At 39.1% G+C, this 19,509-nt stretch overlaps 1 protein-coding gene across 1 annotated transcript; it reads left to right on the forward strand.

Annotated features, from left to right (window-relative positions):
- Window positions 1-562: 562 nt before the first annotated feature.
- TUBE1 (tubulin epsilon 1) lies at window positions 563-18,326 on the forward strand. Its single transcript, XM_063124768.1, has 12 exons — window positions 563-696; window positions 808-881; window positions 4,318-4,370; window positions 5,572-5,629; window positions 6,868-6,983; window positions 9,883-10,004; window positions 11,624-11,811; window positions 13,835-14,010; window positions 15,720-15,860; window positions 16,755-16,895; window positions 17,338-17,512; window positions 17,913-18,326. Exons 1-12 carry the CDS (start codon window positions 672-674, stop codon window positions 18,069-18,071), a joined length of 1,428 nt encoding a protein of 475 aa, XP_062980838.1. The 5' UTR covers window positions 563-671; the 3' UTR covers window positions 18,072-18,326.
- Window positions 18,327-19,509: the final 1,183 nt, after the last annotated feature.

A 19,509-nucleotide genomic window follows, 5' to 3' on the forward strand; every position in this document is an offset into this window, starting at 1 on the left:
AAAGACCTGATTGAATAAACAGGGCTTGAAGGTCGTGATACTTAATTAGAAACGTCAAATTTCAATTAAGAGCCAGAAGAGAGTTGTTTTGGTACAATGTTTATTGTATGGTCCTATGCATGTTAAACGGAAAGAAGTCCTACAATTTCCAGCATTCCCCAGCTAGACTTTTCTGTCTGAACATGCATAGGATCGCGCCCTGACCAGAGAAAAATGGCAAGGTGCTTCCTTTAGCAGTTATGTAAAGACAGAGCTGCAGATGGTCCTGCACGGGGCGTGGTGTTAAAAGACTGGGGCCAAAATTCACTACAGTACTCTTAATGGTTCAGCTTTGTCCTCTAAACAAAGCAAGCAGCGCCTTCGTAATAAACTAACGTGGGTGTGACCACTCTGCAGCTTTAGACCAGCAACGGTTTTAAATTGTGAACGAGTGAGCGGGGAGAAAGGAAGAGGCAGAGCGCATGCGCCCAAAGCCGACACCTCCTCTCCAACGGCCCCGCTGCTCTCGCGCGCGCCTCAGCAATAGAACGAGGACTAAGAATTCCTCTGTGCGGCGGCGGCGGCGCCCGCACGGCTTTCAGGATGTACATTCAGAGTGGGCGGGCCTACCGTTCCACCCAGGCTTTCAGGAGCAGGTTGCCTTAGAAACGGGATTTTTGCGAACGGCAGTCATGACGCAGTCAGTGGTGGTTCAGGGTGAGCACGGGAGTACTATTCTCTTCCCTCCTTCCCGGTCCTTTTTGCATAACTCTTCCCTGTATACAGCTACTTGACCGCCGCTGCTGTCTTTTCTCCCTCCCTTTATAGTGGGTCAGTGCGGGAACCAGATAGGCTGCCGCTTCTGGGATCTGGCACTGCGGGAACACGCCGCTGTTAACAAGGTAATAAGCCCCGCCTGGTTCTCGTAGGGAAGGTTTAGAATTAGTGAGCGCGCGTGCGCAATAGAATGCTAACCATTCGAAGCCTTTTCCCCTGCCACGCCTACTTTAGCCCCGCCCCGGCTGTTGGTCTTCGGAAGGAGCCGTTGACGGTTCTGGTCGCTGCTGTTTTGATGGCGGCGCGTGCGCCTCGTTCGCCACCCTCCCCACGTACCGAACTCTCCAGCGCAAGAGTTAAAATGGCGGCTGCTTCGAAACCGCAAAATCATAGCTGCACTCAGTGATCTTAAAAATAACTGCCATTCCCTTGTTCTGCTATCCTGGGCAATCGTTATACACCGCCACCAAATGCGAAAGAAAGGACCGGGCAGTGCGCTGAAGGCGGCCCAAACCGTCGTTGACATGCTTTGCGTTGCTGATGGCTGTAATTCCTTTGTAAGCCGCCGTGAGGCATCGCTGCCCTACCAGTGCTGTAGTTTAGGCACTTGCTATGGTAGCTGTCGTAACTTGCATTGTGTTACCATAAAACAGCACTGCGTTATTACTCGTATTGACATACACATATTCCATAACGGTCTAATGTTTCCTGAGAATTCTCCAATTTAATCTGAATTAAAAATCACAGCTGCTTTTTCTGTGAAACAAATTCTGAATTTCCTCAACTGTTCGACTGTTTGGTTGACTAACAAGCTTTTGGGCTGACTTGCAGTCTTTTTTTCTTACTTTGAATATGTTTACAAATTGCACTCTTGCCTGGCACAATATAAAATAAGGCTATTAAAAAGCCATGTCAATAAACAGGGTGAAATTTTACTTGTTTATGTGGAAATACCACTTTGACCCTTGCTACTAGTAAAGAGTTATGACCTGAGATTTTCTTATAGTTGGCTTCTTGTAGTGGGCTTCTTTAGGAAGTTGTGGAATCTCCGCAGTGAGGTTCCAGGTAATGATGGTTTTGGGGGATTGAATGCTGGTGGGAACTTAATCAGGACCCAAGTCGGGGTGGGTGCAGTCTAGGCTAGCTGCAAACCCATGAGTATCGGGGTGGGGGGAATAAGTCTAAATTGTAGATCATTCTTGGGGATGCTTAAATTTATTTCCCTGTATCTATAAGGGAGGTGTCCAGAACTTCCAAGAGAAAAACCCTTAAAACAAAGCACACAGCATTCTGAATAGTGCAATGCCAACCTAAGCCATCTGTTAGAATAGAGAAAGTGCTGTTACAAGAAATCCTAGGACTTGTAGTTTGAGAGACAGAGAAGAGTGTATGTTCCAATGTACCTCTGGGGTCTTACAGTTATTGTTGATGTTTCCTGTGGATGGACAAGAGGAACCAACAGTGTGGTAACTGAGTGGCAATAGGAGGGAGGGACATGCACCATGATCTTCATATATTTTCTCTCCAATTAGCAGTAGGAGAGTGTATATGCTTATATGGTCAAATTGGCACCACCCACCCACAAGACAGAAGTCTCCACATGCTTAGGGAATACCCAAAAGTACCCCCTAAAATCTCAACATACACCAAAGAGAAAAAGAACAATCATGCATGCGTTTGCATTTACAGGGGGAAGAAACAGGAATAGTAGGAAAGACTGAAGCAGGACTTACAGTGATAGATAGGGAGTGGGGAACAAGGAAAAGAAATACAGAGATTGAGAAGGGGAAATATTCTTCAGTCTAACGCCTCAGGTCTCCTCTTAGCATTTCACTTTTCCTCCTTGCAAGCTTGCAATTGGCACTTCCTCCTTGACTTTTCTTTCTTTTCCTAAGCCCAGGTAATTTAGTCAGCTAGTCCCAATGACGTCTGGCCAAATGTCTCTCCCTAACCTCAGCCCTTTAGCATCAGGAGTTCCATAATTCAACCATTTGTTGCCATTTGTTTAATCTCTGACGGTGGCACTAGAAGGTCTTCAGTGGTGATCTTAGTGTTCAGGCAGGTTGATGAGAAAAAGGCAGCCATTTAAGGTACCTTGCTCCTATGAAGGGCTTTAAAGATCAAAACTAGCATCTTGAATTGAGCTCAGAAGTGAACTGGTAACCAGTGCATACCTTTCAAACTGTGAGATATGTTCCCAGCAAACTGTCTCAGTCTAAGAGTGTCATCAGATGAGTGTTTTACTGCATGCTTGTTATTCCCCACTTACTGATGTTCACGGGTCCTTTTGCCAACGACGTCAGCCCCCCATGCGTCTCCCCCTCCTTCTTGCCTTTTTTCCATCACAAAATAGACATCTGATTATTATTTTTAAACAGAATGTACCACCATTTCCTGCTGTTTACAGGAAAAGGAATGTGATAAAAACGGCCACTGAATGGGCCATGAGGTCATTGTTTACTTCCTCTTTCTTCCCCTGTGTGAAGAAAGAGGAAGTATCATGGCATAGAAGCAGCAGTAAGGAAACGCGATTCCCCACCCCACATCTGATGAATGTCAAAATCTTGGGCTACTTCATTTTAAAATAATTGCAGCTTCCAAATTATTTTCAAGGGTAGCCCCACATACAACATGTTACAGGCCCTTTTCTGACAACATGTTGAACTACGATGGTTAAGCATTTTGAGCTAAACATTACGGTGGCCACATAACCATGGCTTAAACACACTAACCACTTGCTGCAAAAGGCTTAGCAGCTCAACCATAGCTCAGTATGCTGTCTGAACAGGCCCACAATAGTCTAATGGAATGCAGTCAGAGCTATTGCCAAACTATCCCTGTCCAGGAGAGTTCATAGCTCATGTACAAGCCTAAATTGGTAACAAGCATGCCGTACCAGGGAGGACACTGGCACCACAAATGACAAAGCTGGATTAAGGAATAGTCCCAAGCTGCAAATTTCAGAAGACGTGGAACCCTGTCCAAAACGGGTTGAAAACAATTTACCAAACTGGGAAACCATCTACCCAGTGTCTCTGTGTTGCCTCAGTTTATTGGGCCTCATCCAGGCAGTTACTTAGTTCAGACAATAATTTCAACTCTTCTACTGCCCCACATGGTTTAGCTGGCATGAAGAAATAGAAATGAGTGCCATCCGTATACTGCAGACACAACCTCAAATCCTCAGGTAATCTTCTCCAGCTGTTCCATATAGATATTAATTAGGATAGGAGCAAGATAAAATCTTGTGGGATGCCAGTGCAAATGCCATGGATCCAAACAGTAAGCCCTCAAAGCTACTTTCTGGTACTGACTATAGGAGGGGTTCAATTTTCTTTGCACTGCAAATTTGAAATTATTTATGGAGACCATGCGTGAGGGAACTCTACATGCACATCATAGTATGCACTGGTCTTTGGGCCATAATGAAAGCCTTTGGAAGATATTAGGAGAGTGCATAAATTATTTTTAAAAAAAATAAATTATTTTTAAGTATACATACTATAAGTCTTATCACAAGTTTCACATCAGTGTTTACTTACAGAAAGCTTCATTTTTTAGAAAGGAATTTACGATGAAGCATTAAGCAGTTTCTTTCGAAATGTGGACGCTAGGTAAGTTTTCTTTTTATGAGCAATCTAAAAATGCCTTTGTTTTTAAACCTACTTGGGGTCCATGGGAGATGCTCTTGCACTACTGCAAGCTAGTTAGCAGTTAAAGATTATGTCTGCGCATTCACCATGCTGTCAATGCAAGATGACATCTGGGCATTCACTGTATATTGTTTCAGTGGATTTGTTGTCCCAATTGCTACCATTTCTGTCAGCTCAATCCTTTACCTGTATATTCTAAAGTCCCATTTAGTTCAATTGGGCTTATTCCCCAGGTAAATGGGTATAGAGTTATAATCTTTATCTCCTTTCCTTTGGGGGTTTGTAAACCTATGAAGTGCTTGATCAGAATATGGCATTTAATTACCATTTATGTGACTGATTGGGCCATGGACCTTTGGTGTTCATTGTTTGAATAATAATTACATTTTTCATTCTCAGTGTTTTTCCTGGTGGGGGAGTCCTGATGCATTGGTTAATATTGTTTCTCCCCCCGCCTCCTGTTATCACCAATCTTCCACTAAGTCCAATCAGACTTTTGCATGGCTTGCACAGTGCAGCTACACCACCTTGAGTTGCTACAGTAGTGCAGCAGCAGCTGTGGTAATGCCATCACTTGTCATGTTGCACTGGAGAAAAAGTGCTTTTTGTCTTCGTGACAGGTGCTGAGATGAAGCTGTTAGCATTTCACTTTGCAGTTTGCTCTAGCAAAATTACAGAAATATTTCCTGAGATCCAACTACTAACAGTTGTTAGGCATGCCAAATTCTGTAGTGGCCCTACATGACTGCATAAATTAAGCAAGTGATTTTTTTCTCTTCCTTTGGAAAAGCTTCACCAACTTCTATGTGCCAGCCTTTTATTTATTTATTATATTTGTGTCCCAGCTTCACCAAAAATGGTGCTCAGGGCAGCTAACAATAATAAAATGCGGAATAAAAATAAATTATTATTAAATATTATTATTATTATTAAAACAACATTAAAACACAGTTTGAAATAATAAGAATAATATGACATTTATAACATGAACAAGAGCGGTAACACCTGCAAATTCAGCTACCTTGATGTGTGTTCCTGTTCTTCCTCCTTTTTTTAATGTTAAACCTCAGTGGAAAGGGGGAAAGAATTATAATATCCTGACTCCTTATGTGTGGTCCTTCTTTATGATGTTATTAATTAATTTGACTTCTAATTTTTCTAGAACGGATGGTGATGGTGCTGATATTTCCAGAGGAAAAATCTGTTCCCTAAAAGCACGTGTAAGGGGGGAAATATTTAATTTTGTCAGTCCCTATACTTTATAAGCCACTGAAATGTTTCTTACACTTTTAAATCTTATGATAAAATATATTTCACATGTCTCCCATTGAAAGTGGTATTTATGGAAACTGAATATAGAATTGCTATACTGAAGAGCAGATTCTATTGCAGACTATATGTTCATTCAGGGGTCAAACAACCTTGCTGGTTTAAAAGACTAGGGTTAAGTCTATCTCATGTGGATCTAAACTCCAAAAAGGAAATTGGAAGCTGAGGCTGATGGCTTAACTGATGTGCCCCAAGATCAGTAATGATATTTTCAATGTTACAGATTATGCTTGCTTACAACTTACCCTCCATGCACCCACACTTTTCCTTGATCTTTCAGGCCCAAATCCAGATAGGAAGGATGGAGTGCCTAGGACCAGCAAAGATGCCCTACATTGTCCTCATCCTGTATTGCTTTCAGAAGCATCTGAGCCTTACTGTATTGCTGAATTAGGAACTGTACATGCAGTGGTTTCTGTATTTGCAGTTCTCCCCTTCCCTTGCTTGTATCCAATTGTCATGTCCACACATTCAGAGTCCAATTAAAAAGAGTAAAAGTATCCAATCTGTTCAGGAGAGGAGCGTGATTGGGAGGCTGGATTTAGTTCCCTCCTCCTCACTAAATAGCTAATTGGCACAGTATCTGCTTTTAAAAGTAAAGAAAAGCAAGTGCTATTCTGTGATGTATTATTAACACCGATTGAGCGATCCAATTTTATTTAGCTTGAAAAACATTGCTTAAAACTATGAAAACAAATAATAAAAAAGGACAAAGATGAGAAAGTAGTTTAGAATGCTTGTTGGATGAGAAAAGATTAAAAGTAATGATTTCATGTAGCATTCTGAAAAGCTTAATTAAATAATATTAGCGGACATCCTGTTTATTTGTTTTTTAGCAAGAGCACGTTTTCTCAGTATAAAGCTGGTGTCTTATCTTTTGTGTTGCATATGCACATTTAATTCTTGAGTTCCTTTAAATCAGGGTAGCTAAAATTATTCTTTAATAAATGTCATCCCAAAGCATAGAATTAGGCCACAATTTTCTGGAGTCAGCTTTTTTATTCAATGGATGTGTGAACGTTACAGCAAAGAAAATTTCTTTTATCTTTCAGTGTAATGTATTTTGTGTAATGTTTTGAAAGTCAGGCATTCTTGGTGAGTTTAAATTCTTTTTGTTCCACCCCCAAAGGCCCTCTTGATTGACATGGAAGAGGGTGTAGTGAATGAAATTCTCCAGGGGCCACTGAGAGATGTCTTTGATAGCAAGCAGCTGATCACAGATGTTTCTGGTTCTGGAAACAACTGGTGAGAATAAATTCTGTTTCATAAATCTTCATACAGAAATTTCTGACACAAATTAGATAGAAATTGAAAGCAGGATTCTTATGTTTCTGTCATCAATGAGCACATAGATTGTTTAATTAGTGCTACCTTGTGAAAAAACTTTAAAAAACACAAACTAGTAATCCACTGTGTTGTTCTTTCCTTGTTAGCAAATTTTGTATACTAACATGAACATGTATATTGTGTTACTGCTCATTATTATGTAATAAAATAAATACAAATATTTGTATCCTCTTTTCAGGATACAAATACTCCTGAGGCTGCTTACAAGTGACATCAAAATACATTCTAAAAACACAATGAACAGTATTATATAACAAGTAATCAGGATACTTCTCACAAGGCAGCTGGTGGAAGATGGCCCGGGAGGGAGGGACTGTCCAGCTGGTACAGGAGCAGGCGCCTTGGGTTAACTTTGCTTGCCTCCTTCTCTGTCCTGGAATCCTTCCCACGGGACAGTTGGTGGTAGATAACCCTCTGCAGGGAGAGAAGTGTCAGTCATCTAGACAATCTGCTACTTCAGTTCAAATGGTAATCTAATTAAGGATATGAACAGCTGACCAAATGAAGGGAAACAGATGGATCCTAAAGCCAGAGAAATCCCAACTTTATTTTTAAAAAATGCTTTTATGTGGTTCATTAATGAAAAGTTAGATTTTGAGTAAAATAGATCAAATGTAATGCTACAAATCACAGTGCAGTCCCAACAAATTTCTAATAATTCCTGCGGTCATTAAAAAGAGGGTAAGTTGAGCAAAAAGTGTATAGTTCCACAATATTACATTTAACAAAAAGTTATTAAGTCATTGATTAGTCACTGATAAATATTTATTAATAAATAAGGAATGTTTACCAGTTGGCAACACTTGGTCTTCCTCCCCCCCCTACATGTGTACAGGCTTTGTATCTGGAAGTACAGGCTTCGTACACAAACCTAGTGATGCTGCTGAAATTCAGTCATCTGGTTTACAATACAAATTTGTCCAGCTAGTAATATTGTAGTACTTCATATCAAACAAAAGTTCTACAGCTCAAAATGTAAACCAGCCTTCTGTACATAAACAGAACATAGATTTAAGTGTATTTTTTGTTCTATGTCTAGAGATGAATCACAGTTCAAACAGAGCATTCCAATGCAATTTTTGGAGCCCTGGGGGGCTGTGGGCAAGTCTAGAGAAGCTCTGGGGGTGGGGTTGGAAAGGAGCGGTGCAATTCCTGAGTTAGTTTGACCAAGCATAGGGAAGCTCCCCAATCCAAATGGCGTATGTTTTATTTATTTAAGAGATTTTACACCCAGCTGTTATATTGTGATCACAATTCTCAGCGTACCTACTGTGGCGTTACACCCCACAAGTCAATTCCAAATGTATGTCTGCAGTTTGTAAGTCTGTGGTGGGCGGAATTAGAATGTCTTGGGAGGGGGAGGAGTGATATATAAGGGAATGACTGAGGGGATTGAGAGAACTTTTCAGGGGGGACTTGTTAGGTACTCTTAGAGTCTGTAGTGCTCTCTGTGTTTATGGTACTTAAGTTCTGGGAAATTTGAGAGTCAGTGTAGTGAGTGGTGTCTTTAGAGTGTAGTGTGCACGTAGTGGATGTATATTAATCAATACTGAGAATAAAGAAAGTTCAAGAGTGATTGTGAGAAAAAGGAAAGCGCGTATGTGAATGAGTGACAGGATTGTATGAAAGGTTTCAAAAAGGTTTTTAAATGTTGTTAGTTGAAACAAAGCTTGTGAACTTTTAAAAATAAATTTTGATTGTTTTGTTTTTTTAAACTACCAAAAAATCCCACTTGTCTGTTTGGCACTTATCATCTTAAGTTTACACATTTAACACCCACTCTGACAATCATTCACCTAAGCAGATATAACTCACAGCGCATTATTATATATATTAAAATCCTTCTCCATTTTAACCCCTTTCTCCACATAGTTTGGAGGAAGGTGGTTTTTATCCCTTGCCTCAGGCGTATCAAGCGGTGGTGCTTGGCTTGAGCAGGGAGTAGCCGCGGCCGGGTCTGGTGTTCAGAGCCTGTGTCGTGGCACCTACCAACAAATTTAAAATTACAAAATCAATTAATGGGGTTATTTCCAATGCTGCCTGTCCACCAGGAGGACGGAAACCACTAGCAGAACACATGTCCTGTGACCTCTACAGCCCCCTATGTGTCTTCCAGATCTGCTCCAGAGGATATAGGGACTCCCTAGAGCAGACTTGGGGGAGGGGGTGCAGGGTCTACAGGAGGGAGAGCAAAAGCAAGTCCTGTTGTGCAAGTGACGTTGCCATACAATAAAACAGTAAACAAACAGCAGATAAAACCAATTTAATAGGAGGCATCAGTCCATGGAAACTCATCAGTTTGGCATGTCAAATGCTTGCTGCATTAAAACATCTGAACTTCTGATGGCAGAAGGCTGAGAGAGAGAACAGCAAAGCAGATCTTGGAACACCCTGCTGTAATCTTCATGCTGCCTCAGACAACCCCTTATATCCTTTTTTTTTAATGCCTTATTTATTTTCTTGATCTTTTAGACGTTTGGTTAAAAAAGGCTTCTGGTCATTCATGCTGTGTGTTTTGGGGTTTTTAAAAGAATGTTTCAACACAAATATAATTTCTTCTGCAGAACAAAGAATGTCCTCAGACACAAAACAGCTGTGTCAGCCCTGTATACATTATTAGCAGGCCTTCCCCCTTGCTGGCTATGGAACAGGAAAGTGGAGTTGAAGGAGCGGGGTGGGGAATTGCTTCCGCTAGCCCCAGTGCATGCTTGTATATCTGGATCCAACCCATTGTGAATAACTTAATATTGTCAGAACTACAGTAGACAGATTCTTATTAAAGATCTCATATTTTCAGGGCTGCGGGTCACAAAGTGTATGGGGGGCAGTATCGAGAGCATATTGTTGAAAAGCTGAGGAAGATGGCGGAACACTGTGACTGTCTCCAGTGCTTTTTTCTCATTCATTCCATGGGAGGGGGTGAGTATTCCAACAGCTGCAACCATAATAGGTGAAATGGAAGAAAACTTATAAAAATCATCAATATGGTAATCTTAAAAATATTAACATATTAAGAACGCAAGCTTTTAAAATAAATAGAGAAGCCACTCTTAAATGTTTCATTAACTTCAAAAAGAGTATTCATGATAAAGCCTTTGGACTGCAGCCCTAATGCTCTTTTGCAAATCTATTACATTTTTTCCTGTCTGAATTATTCCTTCTAAATAACTTTATTTAGAATTATCCACTATTTTAAAGGGCATACTTTTCTAATGCAGAATTTGGCTGTGTTATTTTTGTTGCCACAAGCACTGCCTTGAGACCGCCAATATGCATTTAGAGTTCTCACTCCTTAGTGCCTCTGAAGGCCAGTGCAAGGTCAGAGATGAGATCCTCAGCTCCCAGATATCCTCTGTGCATGACAGAAGATTTACTGGAGGGAGATAGTTTGTCTCCTGCCCAGCAAAAAGTGAGATGTCACTTTATCCTCATAAGTTCTCTGCGCTATGCAGTTAACTCTGGGTCAGGGCAGGTACTTGCTTGAATGAAATCAGTAGTCACCAGTAGCAGATAGCTGAATTATAGACCTCTGTTCTTATCAAAATTATATCTTTGGTAATGCATCTTGTACAGAGTAATCTACAACATAATGGCATCTTATGTAGACCCTCAGGTCTATGAACAGTGAATACTAGTAGCCAAGACTAGAGGGTTCTTTTGAGATCCAAATAGTAATGTACAAGTGCAAGTATGACCTTTAAATGGGCCATATCATTTATTGTTCTCATTAATTTGAAAAAAAATGGTTTATTTCTACCATCGGGACTGCAGACAAGTTAAATTTATTAACTCAAGCACTTTAAAGTTAGATAGCATTTATGACTAGAATATTTTCTCTAAAAACAATAACTTAGTGACCCAATTCAAACGACACGCTAAGCCATTGTGGTTAAGCATTTTGAGTTAAACATTATGGCTTAGCATGTCATGTGAAACATGAGTTAGCGTGTCATGTGAACCATTCTTAACTATGGTGGCTACATAACCATGGTTTAAACTTGCTCACTAACTATTTATTGCAAATGGGTTAGGGGCCTAGTGTGTTGTCAGAACAGGCCCAGTAACTAGTGTTAGAAACTGTTGAGGTAATACTGTGTGTTCAAGCTGAGGTCTCTGTAAATTTGGGGTGCTGGATGCCATTTTAGACTGTTTCTCCCAGTCTGGTTCTAGAATTTTTGTCAGCCTTTCCTTTGTATTTGGTTGATGCTGTTCTTTGCAGCTCCACAAAGAAAAGGAGAAGAGTAAGTGTGATAAGATAGTCATTCAGATTTCTTCTTTGCTCAGATACCTTTCAGAGTAATTAAAAAAACCCTTTAATTGTGAACTGCTATCTTAAGAGGTCAGAGTTAGTTTTCAAATATAAATTGATCCAGGCAAACCCCAGTCTTAATTCTGATTGGTGAACATTGTTAAAAGTAAAATACGTCTCATAATTTTTTTAGAAATGCGGGATAGCAAGAGAAGATTGCAACGCAGAACTTCTTTCATATATTCCCCTACACCCTGCCATTATGACTATTTTTCTGTCTTGCTCCTAGGAACAGGATCTGGTCTTGGTACATTTGTACTAAAGGTGCTTGAGGATGAATTTCCAGAAGTATATAGATTTGTTACTTCAGTTTATCCATCTCGTGAGGATGATGTCATTACATCTCCCTATAACAGTGTATTGGCTATGAAGGAACTCAGTGACCACGCCGACTGTGTATTGCCAATTGAAAATGAAGTAAGAATCTATAATACCATGAGAATGTTATATGCTTGCATTGTCTTTTTCATATAATGATAAACTTTACAATAAGAAATATATAGGATAGTAGTATCTTCATTACAGAGATATTTCGTGTCAGTAGCAGTCAGTGACTTTAAAATGAGCAGAAAAGAGGTTTTTGCACCTTTTCTTAAAAACAAGATCTTAAGTCTTGAATCAAGTGTATTACTTTTCAAAACCTTTTTTTACCATATCTTTCATTGTTTGACGCATTATTTATTTATTTACAATAGTTATATACCACTCCCCATTCAGAAATTCGGAGCAGTGGACAAACTAAAATAGAATAAAAACAGAAAAAAAGCACATATTAAAAGAAACAAAGGTCAAATTAAACCATGGCTGGTCATTATTTCTTTAGATCACATAGGTCCCAAGTGAACCACTTATCTTAACATTGAGAGGGAGGGTGTAATATTGTCCATGTATGATGGGTAGGCAGTAAAACTCATTAGGCCCTATTGAATAACGAAAGACATGTTATAAACAGAGAGATAGATTCTATGTCCCCAGTATGGAACTGTACAGGTCTAGACATTTCAAACATCTCATTTTAGTCTTTTATCACATTGTCACCTTAGAAGAATCTGGTGCAATATTAGAACTGCTGAAATCACTTGCATGTATTCTCCATTTTAAATTACCACTGCATCTGTTAAGTGTGCAAACATTAGTTGGGAAAAGTAGAATCTGTATCTTTTTGGAAAAAGACCCATCTAGAAAAATTGTGGTTTCTAGGAAAATGGTTGTTTCCCTATCACAACAGCATATTAAAAAAGGCTTTGCTTTGCCAGAGCAATCCTTGTACTACTGAACAGTTTTTGAGCTTGCAGTACCTCTGGAAGGATTGGTAGAGAAGATAAATCTTTGGCAGACCTTAGCTATCCAAGATTTGTGCTGTGCATAACAATGTAAGTTTCTACTATTTCAACATGGTAGGAATACAAATAGAAAGCAACTTATGTGAATTTTTAGCCAACAGCAGTCACTTGTACAGATAAGCATGTAACGTTTCTTTTAACTAGGAGCTTTCCTAATGAAGAAAACAAAAGCCTCAAGGGAAAGGCATTGAATACAGCATATGACCAGAAGAGAAACAATTCTTAGAAGTGCCTAAATTTATTATGGCCCGACGCATCTGAGAAAACAAATTTCCTTTTTCATGGGCATTTGGCAACTTGCAAAAGCAAACTTAGCTCTCTCATTCCTTAATAAAAGAGCTAAGGAGTTTACTTTGCAGACTGTCAAATACCCCTGAGGAAGGCAATGTGTTTTCCAAATTGTGTTGAGCCTTAATAAATTAATACGCTCTCATCTAGTCATTTTAAATTATGAAAATACCAGAATGTTGTACATATATTACTCCCAATCATAGTCCCAATCTCTACTTAGTGGTTTGTGAGGAAATCTAACTATAGATAGATAGCTTGACTGAGAGTAATGGCCATTCTTGTGCTTGCCATTTCCTGTTGTGGTTGTGACCGTTGTTAATAATCTTGAGATATTTGCTTAAGCACTTAGGAAACAATTCAAGAACTACTTTTGGGTGGGGTAACAAACAGCAAAATATACAAGAAATTATACTCTTACCATTTCATGTATATGTTACTTTTTGTAAATTCAAGAAAAGCAGCTTTCTAAGGCCTTAGCTAGACCTAACGTTTATCCCAGGATCATCCCGGGGTCGTCCCTGCCTGCTCCCGGGATATCCTGTGTGTCATTTATATGAACAGGGATGACCCCGGGACAATACCGGGATAAACTTTAGGTCTAGCTAAGGCCTAAGTGTAGATAAGCACTGCAGCAGTAAAGCTCTTAGCTTTTATTTTATGCAGTATTATAAATTTGAGAGGCACTAAACATAGTTGTGGCTTACTTCTGAGTAGGCATGCATAGGATTGTGCAGTAAGAAAGTTAATTTGCATAATGGATTTCTTAGAACCTTTTTTACTTATATTTCTCTTCCCCCACCCTCCAGTCTTTATTTGACATAGTTAGTAAAATTAATCAGATGACCAACTATGGAAAGTTAGGATCAACCGTAAAGCAAACCAGCTTGGTAACTTCAAGTACAGGAGGAATAAAGCATACTCGGGAGAAACCCTTTGATACTATGAATAATATTGTGGCTAACTTACTGCTGAATTTGACCAGGTGAGCTTTTAAAAATTCTAATTAAAAAAACAGTTGTTGAAACACTGAAGTCTTTTATCTTGCGAATAGGGTTATTGCAATTTCCCCCCAATCAATCAGAATCACTTCTCCATTTCCAGGTGGCAATATTTTTTGTTAATTTAAGATAGGGGAGATAATGAATATTTGTGAACACTGTCAGTGGGATCACATGTTTACCATCGGTGGCTGGATAGCAGGGTTTTTTTAAAGCTTTTAAAAACATCTGTGGTGATGATGGTAGAAAAAAGTTAATCTGCAAAAAAAATCTCATTCATTCTTTCTCTCTCTCTCTCTCTCTCACACACACACCATTTCTGTTGCCTCTTTTGGAACACTGCACCCCAATTTGAGCCCAAAGTTTAAAACTTCAGATTTGCGGCTCACTCTGAGAATATGTATATACAAGTGTAGATTTACAATAGAATGTTACTGTGTATTCGCAGACCCTGACAGAAGTATTCCTGTGCAGAATTTCAGTCAGCCTGGAACAGGGTTCTTGTTTGGAGCCCACAGGGGAAGGGGAGATTTTCCCTTTTCTACCCTTCTGTAGTGCCCCAAACCTGAAATCTAAAGCAATATGTAGCTTAGCCAGGGAAGGTTTCAGTGGGGTGGGAAAGGAAATAAATATTCGTTTCCCTCCCCCATACTGAACCTTCCCATATAACGAAGAGATTTCTTTAACCTCATCACATGCATTAGAGCCACCCCAGGATACTACAAAGTGGCTAGGTTCTTGCACAAGCCTATTGCTTGACTGCAACCTCATTTTCCTTTCTTTCAACAGCACTCAATAATACATGCCTCATGGAAACCATTGAAAATGCTTAGACCTTGTCAGGATGTGTTAGGCTGTTTCGTGTGTGTTTTAATTTTTTTCTTAACTGGGGAATTCCCCTAACTTTGTATTGTTGGTTATTATCATGTTGTGGGGGGGAGGCAAAAAAACTGTCAAGTTGATTATTTACTCCACCACTGACTATCGTGTTGTCCTAACATAGCCTCTATACATGCATAGTTGCAGAGAACCTAATCAAGCTTCCTAACAGCAATTTCCATGAGCAAGGTAACATGTTTTGGTCACCCTATTGATAGGAATGGCTTCTGGGTTGCTGTGGCTGCATCCCTGGGTGGCCTGGATCACATAGTATAATATCCACACAAACTCATCTCTCTGGACAGTTAGTGCGCAGTGTTGAATATCTGAACCTTCTCTTTGATTCCTTCTGTCTGGCAGAGACAGCTTCACCCACCCATGTCTAATGAACCTGCCTGCATTCTGTCTGAGATCTTCTTTATAAGAGAAATTGTATTAGAGATCTTGAATTCTCTCTATTGTAGAAGTCATCTTTATTCCATCCCTTGCCTTTAATAGAAGCTTGAAGTGCATAAGCTACCATTTCATCGCATATGACAGAAACTCAGCAGACATGAACAGCTCTCAAGAAGAAAAGCTTTTGTTGCAGGCTGCAGCACCTAGCCAGCACGTGTAGCCCTTAAGGAATGTGTTTCTAGACTTTGCTGCATTAAAAGCTTGGAAATTAGTTAAAATTTTACAATGAAAGGGTGGTACTTAGCAGTGTAAGAAATTAAAGAGTTACTAACTTCAAATGCTTTTGCAAAGACCTATAGTTGAATAAAGTATCCAGTAACAAACCCTTTTAATATCTTTCTCCATGTATAATTTTCAGCTCTGCTAGGTTTGAAGGATCTCTTAATATGGATCTTAATGAAATCAGTATGAATTTGGTCCCATTTCCTCGACTTCATTATCTGGTTTCCAGCTTGACTCCTCTTTATACACTGGCTGATGTAAATGTGCCTTCAAGAAGGTGGGTAACATTTTAACCATTTCTAGAAGGATAGCCATTTTAGCCTGTTTCAGGAAAAACAACAAAGAATCTTGCATCATCTTAATAACAGGCAAGCCTTTGAGTATTTTTTTTTACATATGAGTAGTGACGGTTCTAATAACAGGTCATATAGGTTGGCACCCCTATGATTCCCAAACTCCCCCCCCCCCATGGCTCTCCTTGTTTGTGCTGTACATAATTGTCTCACTTTAACTTGCTTCCTTGTTGGCCTTGTCTAAGAGAACGTGCCATTGCCGTGTCTCCATATTAGTTGCTTCATTAATGAAAGTGGGCATGCACGCTGAGTGTGTGCACAGTTCACACACAGTTCACACCAATTCTTGCTTGTTGAGGATTGTGGTTTAAAGCAGGGGTTAAATTTGTATTTACAGTGTGTGCCTATGTGGCTTTGAAAAGGTCACTGTAAAACATTTTGAGTACAATCCTATGTGTGTTTAGACAGGAGAAAGTCCTATAACTTTTAGCATCCCTCCAGCCAGCCATTGCACACTTATACCTTATAAGCTCTAGTGCCTCTAATCATGGTGATCCCATGACTCTGCCAGTAGCCCACCCTCTGCTCTTCTAGCCCTAGTAACACGAGCCACCACTGCCTATGAGTGATAGCTGCGTACTCTCTGAAGATGAAATTGAATCTGATTAGTAACATCCATAAAAGGGGGTAAAATTGACTGGAATCTTAATACTTTTGTTATTCAAAGCTTCAGCATATTTTTCAAATGTTTGTAACAGTGTTCTAATTCTATTTAGCACACACTGAGAAACCACTTAGTTGGCTTCTCAATATGTGCCACTTTATGATTTTGTTAACATTGATAAGTATTGTGGGCTACTCCTTTCTCTGTCTCTTAGGTTGGACCAGATGTTTTCAGATGCTTTTAGCAAAGATCACCAACTGTTACGAGCTGACCCAAAGCACAGCTTGTACCTTGCCTGTGCTCTGCTAGTCAGAGGAAACGTACAGGTTTCGGATCTTCGTAGAAACATTGAAAGGTTTGCATACAACCTATATTAGAGGAGGAATAATCAACTGCTCATACAGCAAATTTTCACAATAGGTGCTAAGTAATAGCATCAAAGGCTAGCCAACATACTGAGTTTATGCTGATCCCCTCCTGCAAGTATAGTTGGGCCCATGGGGTGATGGATCATATTCTGAATCATCCAGAGAGATGTACATAATCTAGTCACGTATTTTTCTTGGTACAGAATTCTATGTACATCTAATATTACCAGCTTTGTGTATAATTTTTCAAATAGATGCTTTAAAAGCTAAGGCTTTTCAAATTGATGCATTAGAAGCTACCTAAACCTTGGGAATCCTTATTTGCCTGAAAATAAGCATCATACTTAGTCACATGCTATTAATAATACTGAGCATTTAATTTAATTTTATTACTTGCCTTTATGCCATTTCCAAATTTGTCTACTGCAGGTTGAAACCCTCACTTCAATTTGTCTCTTGGAATCAAGAAGGATGGAAAACTGGCTTATGTTCAGTACCTCCTGTAGGCCATTCTCACTCCTTGTTAGCACTGGCAAATAACACTTGTGTGAAGCCGACTTTTATAGAGCTCAAGGAGAGATTCATAAAGCTGTACAAGAAGAAAGTAAGCCACAGAATGAAAAGTAGTACCATCATTTTAACTAATTCATATATACTTGTATTATTGTCAGTATTTAGAAATTCTTGGTGTGAAATGTGAATTAAAACAAAATCCATGGCACAGTCTATCCATGTATGCAGTTGTGTTTGTGGGAAGCAATCAGTCCTCATTGTGTGTATTTGCATCACAGGCAGCAGCTATTTCTGTAAGTCCAAATTGTATTTTAACTCCTTTTAAAGTCTAACTAAAGTAAGGGGAGAAGCCAGCATTCGTGCAGGGTATCCTCCTATCACAGACAGATGCACCCGTCAAAGCTACAACCTGTTTGAAAGAACAATCGAATTCATTTGTTCAGAGTTCTTTTTAGTAAAGCTTATGACTAAAGTAACATTTACTCTTGCAGGCTCATCTTCATCATTACCTACACATTGATGGAATGGAGCAGAGCTGTTTCTCTGAAGCCCTTTCATCTTTATCAGATTTAATAGATGACTATAATCAGCTAGATGCTGCTAACTGTGGACCTGCAGTAGATCCACCAAGACTGAAGATAGCAGTTTAACAATTGAGGAGCTTGGTAAAAAGGTATCAGCAAACTATACACATGCAATCCAGCCCATGTTGAACCTTCTTAAATAGAATTGAAAAACAACAACATCCTAAGAACACATCCCAGTCACATCCCATTCTTAAAAGGTTGTTCTTTGCAATGATTGGGATAAATGTCATTCTCCAAGATGCTGTGTGGCAATTGGCTAACAGTTTCTCATATATCATATTGCACAGATGCTGGAATATATATAATCGAAATAGAAGGATATTATAGTACCCTGTTACAGTATACCTCTCCTCATATGTAGTTGTTTTTAAATGGATACCGTTGTTTTTATACTGTTGCTTTTATGTTTTTGATGGTTTTACATTTTGTATACTTTTTAATGTTCACTGTTTTAAACTTTCATAAACCGCCCAGAGAGCTTCGGCTATGGGGCGGTATATAAATTAAATAAATAAATATAAATACTGTGATGTGCTTCTAACTTAAGTACTATGTTTGAAGATACTTTATGTAGATTATCAAAACAAACACATTTTGTATATTTTTTACTATATTTGTAAATGCTTGTCATAAATGACATTTTTATTATCAATTTCATTTGCAAAATAAAATATGTAGCTACATAAAATATAATCTGGCATCCTTGAATCCTTGTTTGCAACATACCCCAAACTAACACATCTGGTTATTGACTTAACTCCAGTTTGACAACCTAAAATGGTACTAGCTCTAATTAGAAAAACAAGTTCTGATATACTCAGTACATGTTTCTGTAAGTGCAAATATATGGTAGAATTAAGCTAAATTCAAATACATAGTGATTTTGATCCAAACTTGCTGTTTCTTCCGTTTGTAGAGGAAATTGAGATCTAGAAGAAACTCCCTACTTGGAAAAAGGAGGCAGCATTGTGATTTTCACTTTTAAGATTTCATTCTCCAGAACAGTTTTTGTGAGACAGCATTGGGGAGGGGAAATAGCAAAAATCTCCTTATGCCTTCTGGCCACAGGAGCTTCTAGTTCTGCTTCATGCAACTAGGGATCTATCCAGTATCTAGGAAACTGGTTACAAGTAGAGTCTGTACTTGACTATAACAGTTTATATCTCACTAAGTGCAGCTGTATTTTTGCAGACACTGATAAGATATGGCATGAATAAGGTCATATAGAAATGCTGCAAAACTACACAGCTGCTTTGTTCTGTTCTGGTTGAAGTGGAAAAGTTAATGTGAATCAAAGATAGCTAAATATAAAATTGTCTGTCTAGAAAATTATAGAGTTGGTTTCAAAGAAATATAAAAACTAAAATGCTTTACAATATCATTGATTATCAATAACTATAATGCATTTTGATACAATAATGCTTTTCAGGTCTTTGACAAACATTCATCAATAAATGCCCAGTTTCTGAGAAGTTACATGAATGTTAACTGGCTTATGCAC

Source organism: Elgaria multicarinata, chromosome 4, assembly GCF_023053635.1.
Source record: "Elgaria multicarinata webbii isolate HBS135686 ecotype San Diego chromosome 4, rElgMul1.1.pri, whole genome shotgun sequence".
In the NCBI taxonomy this organism is placed as follows: Eukaryota; Metazoa; Chordata; class Lepidosauria; order Squamata; family Anguidae; genus Elgaria; species Elgaria multicarinata.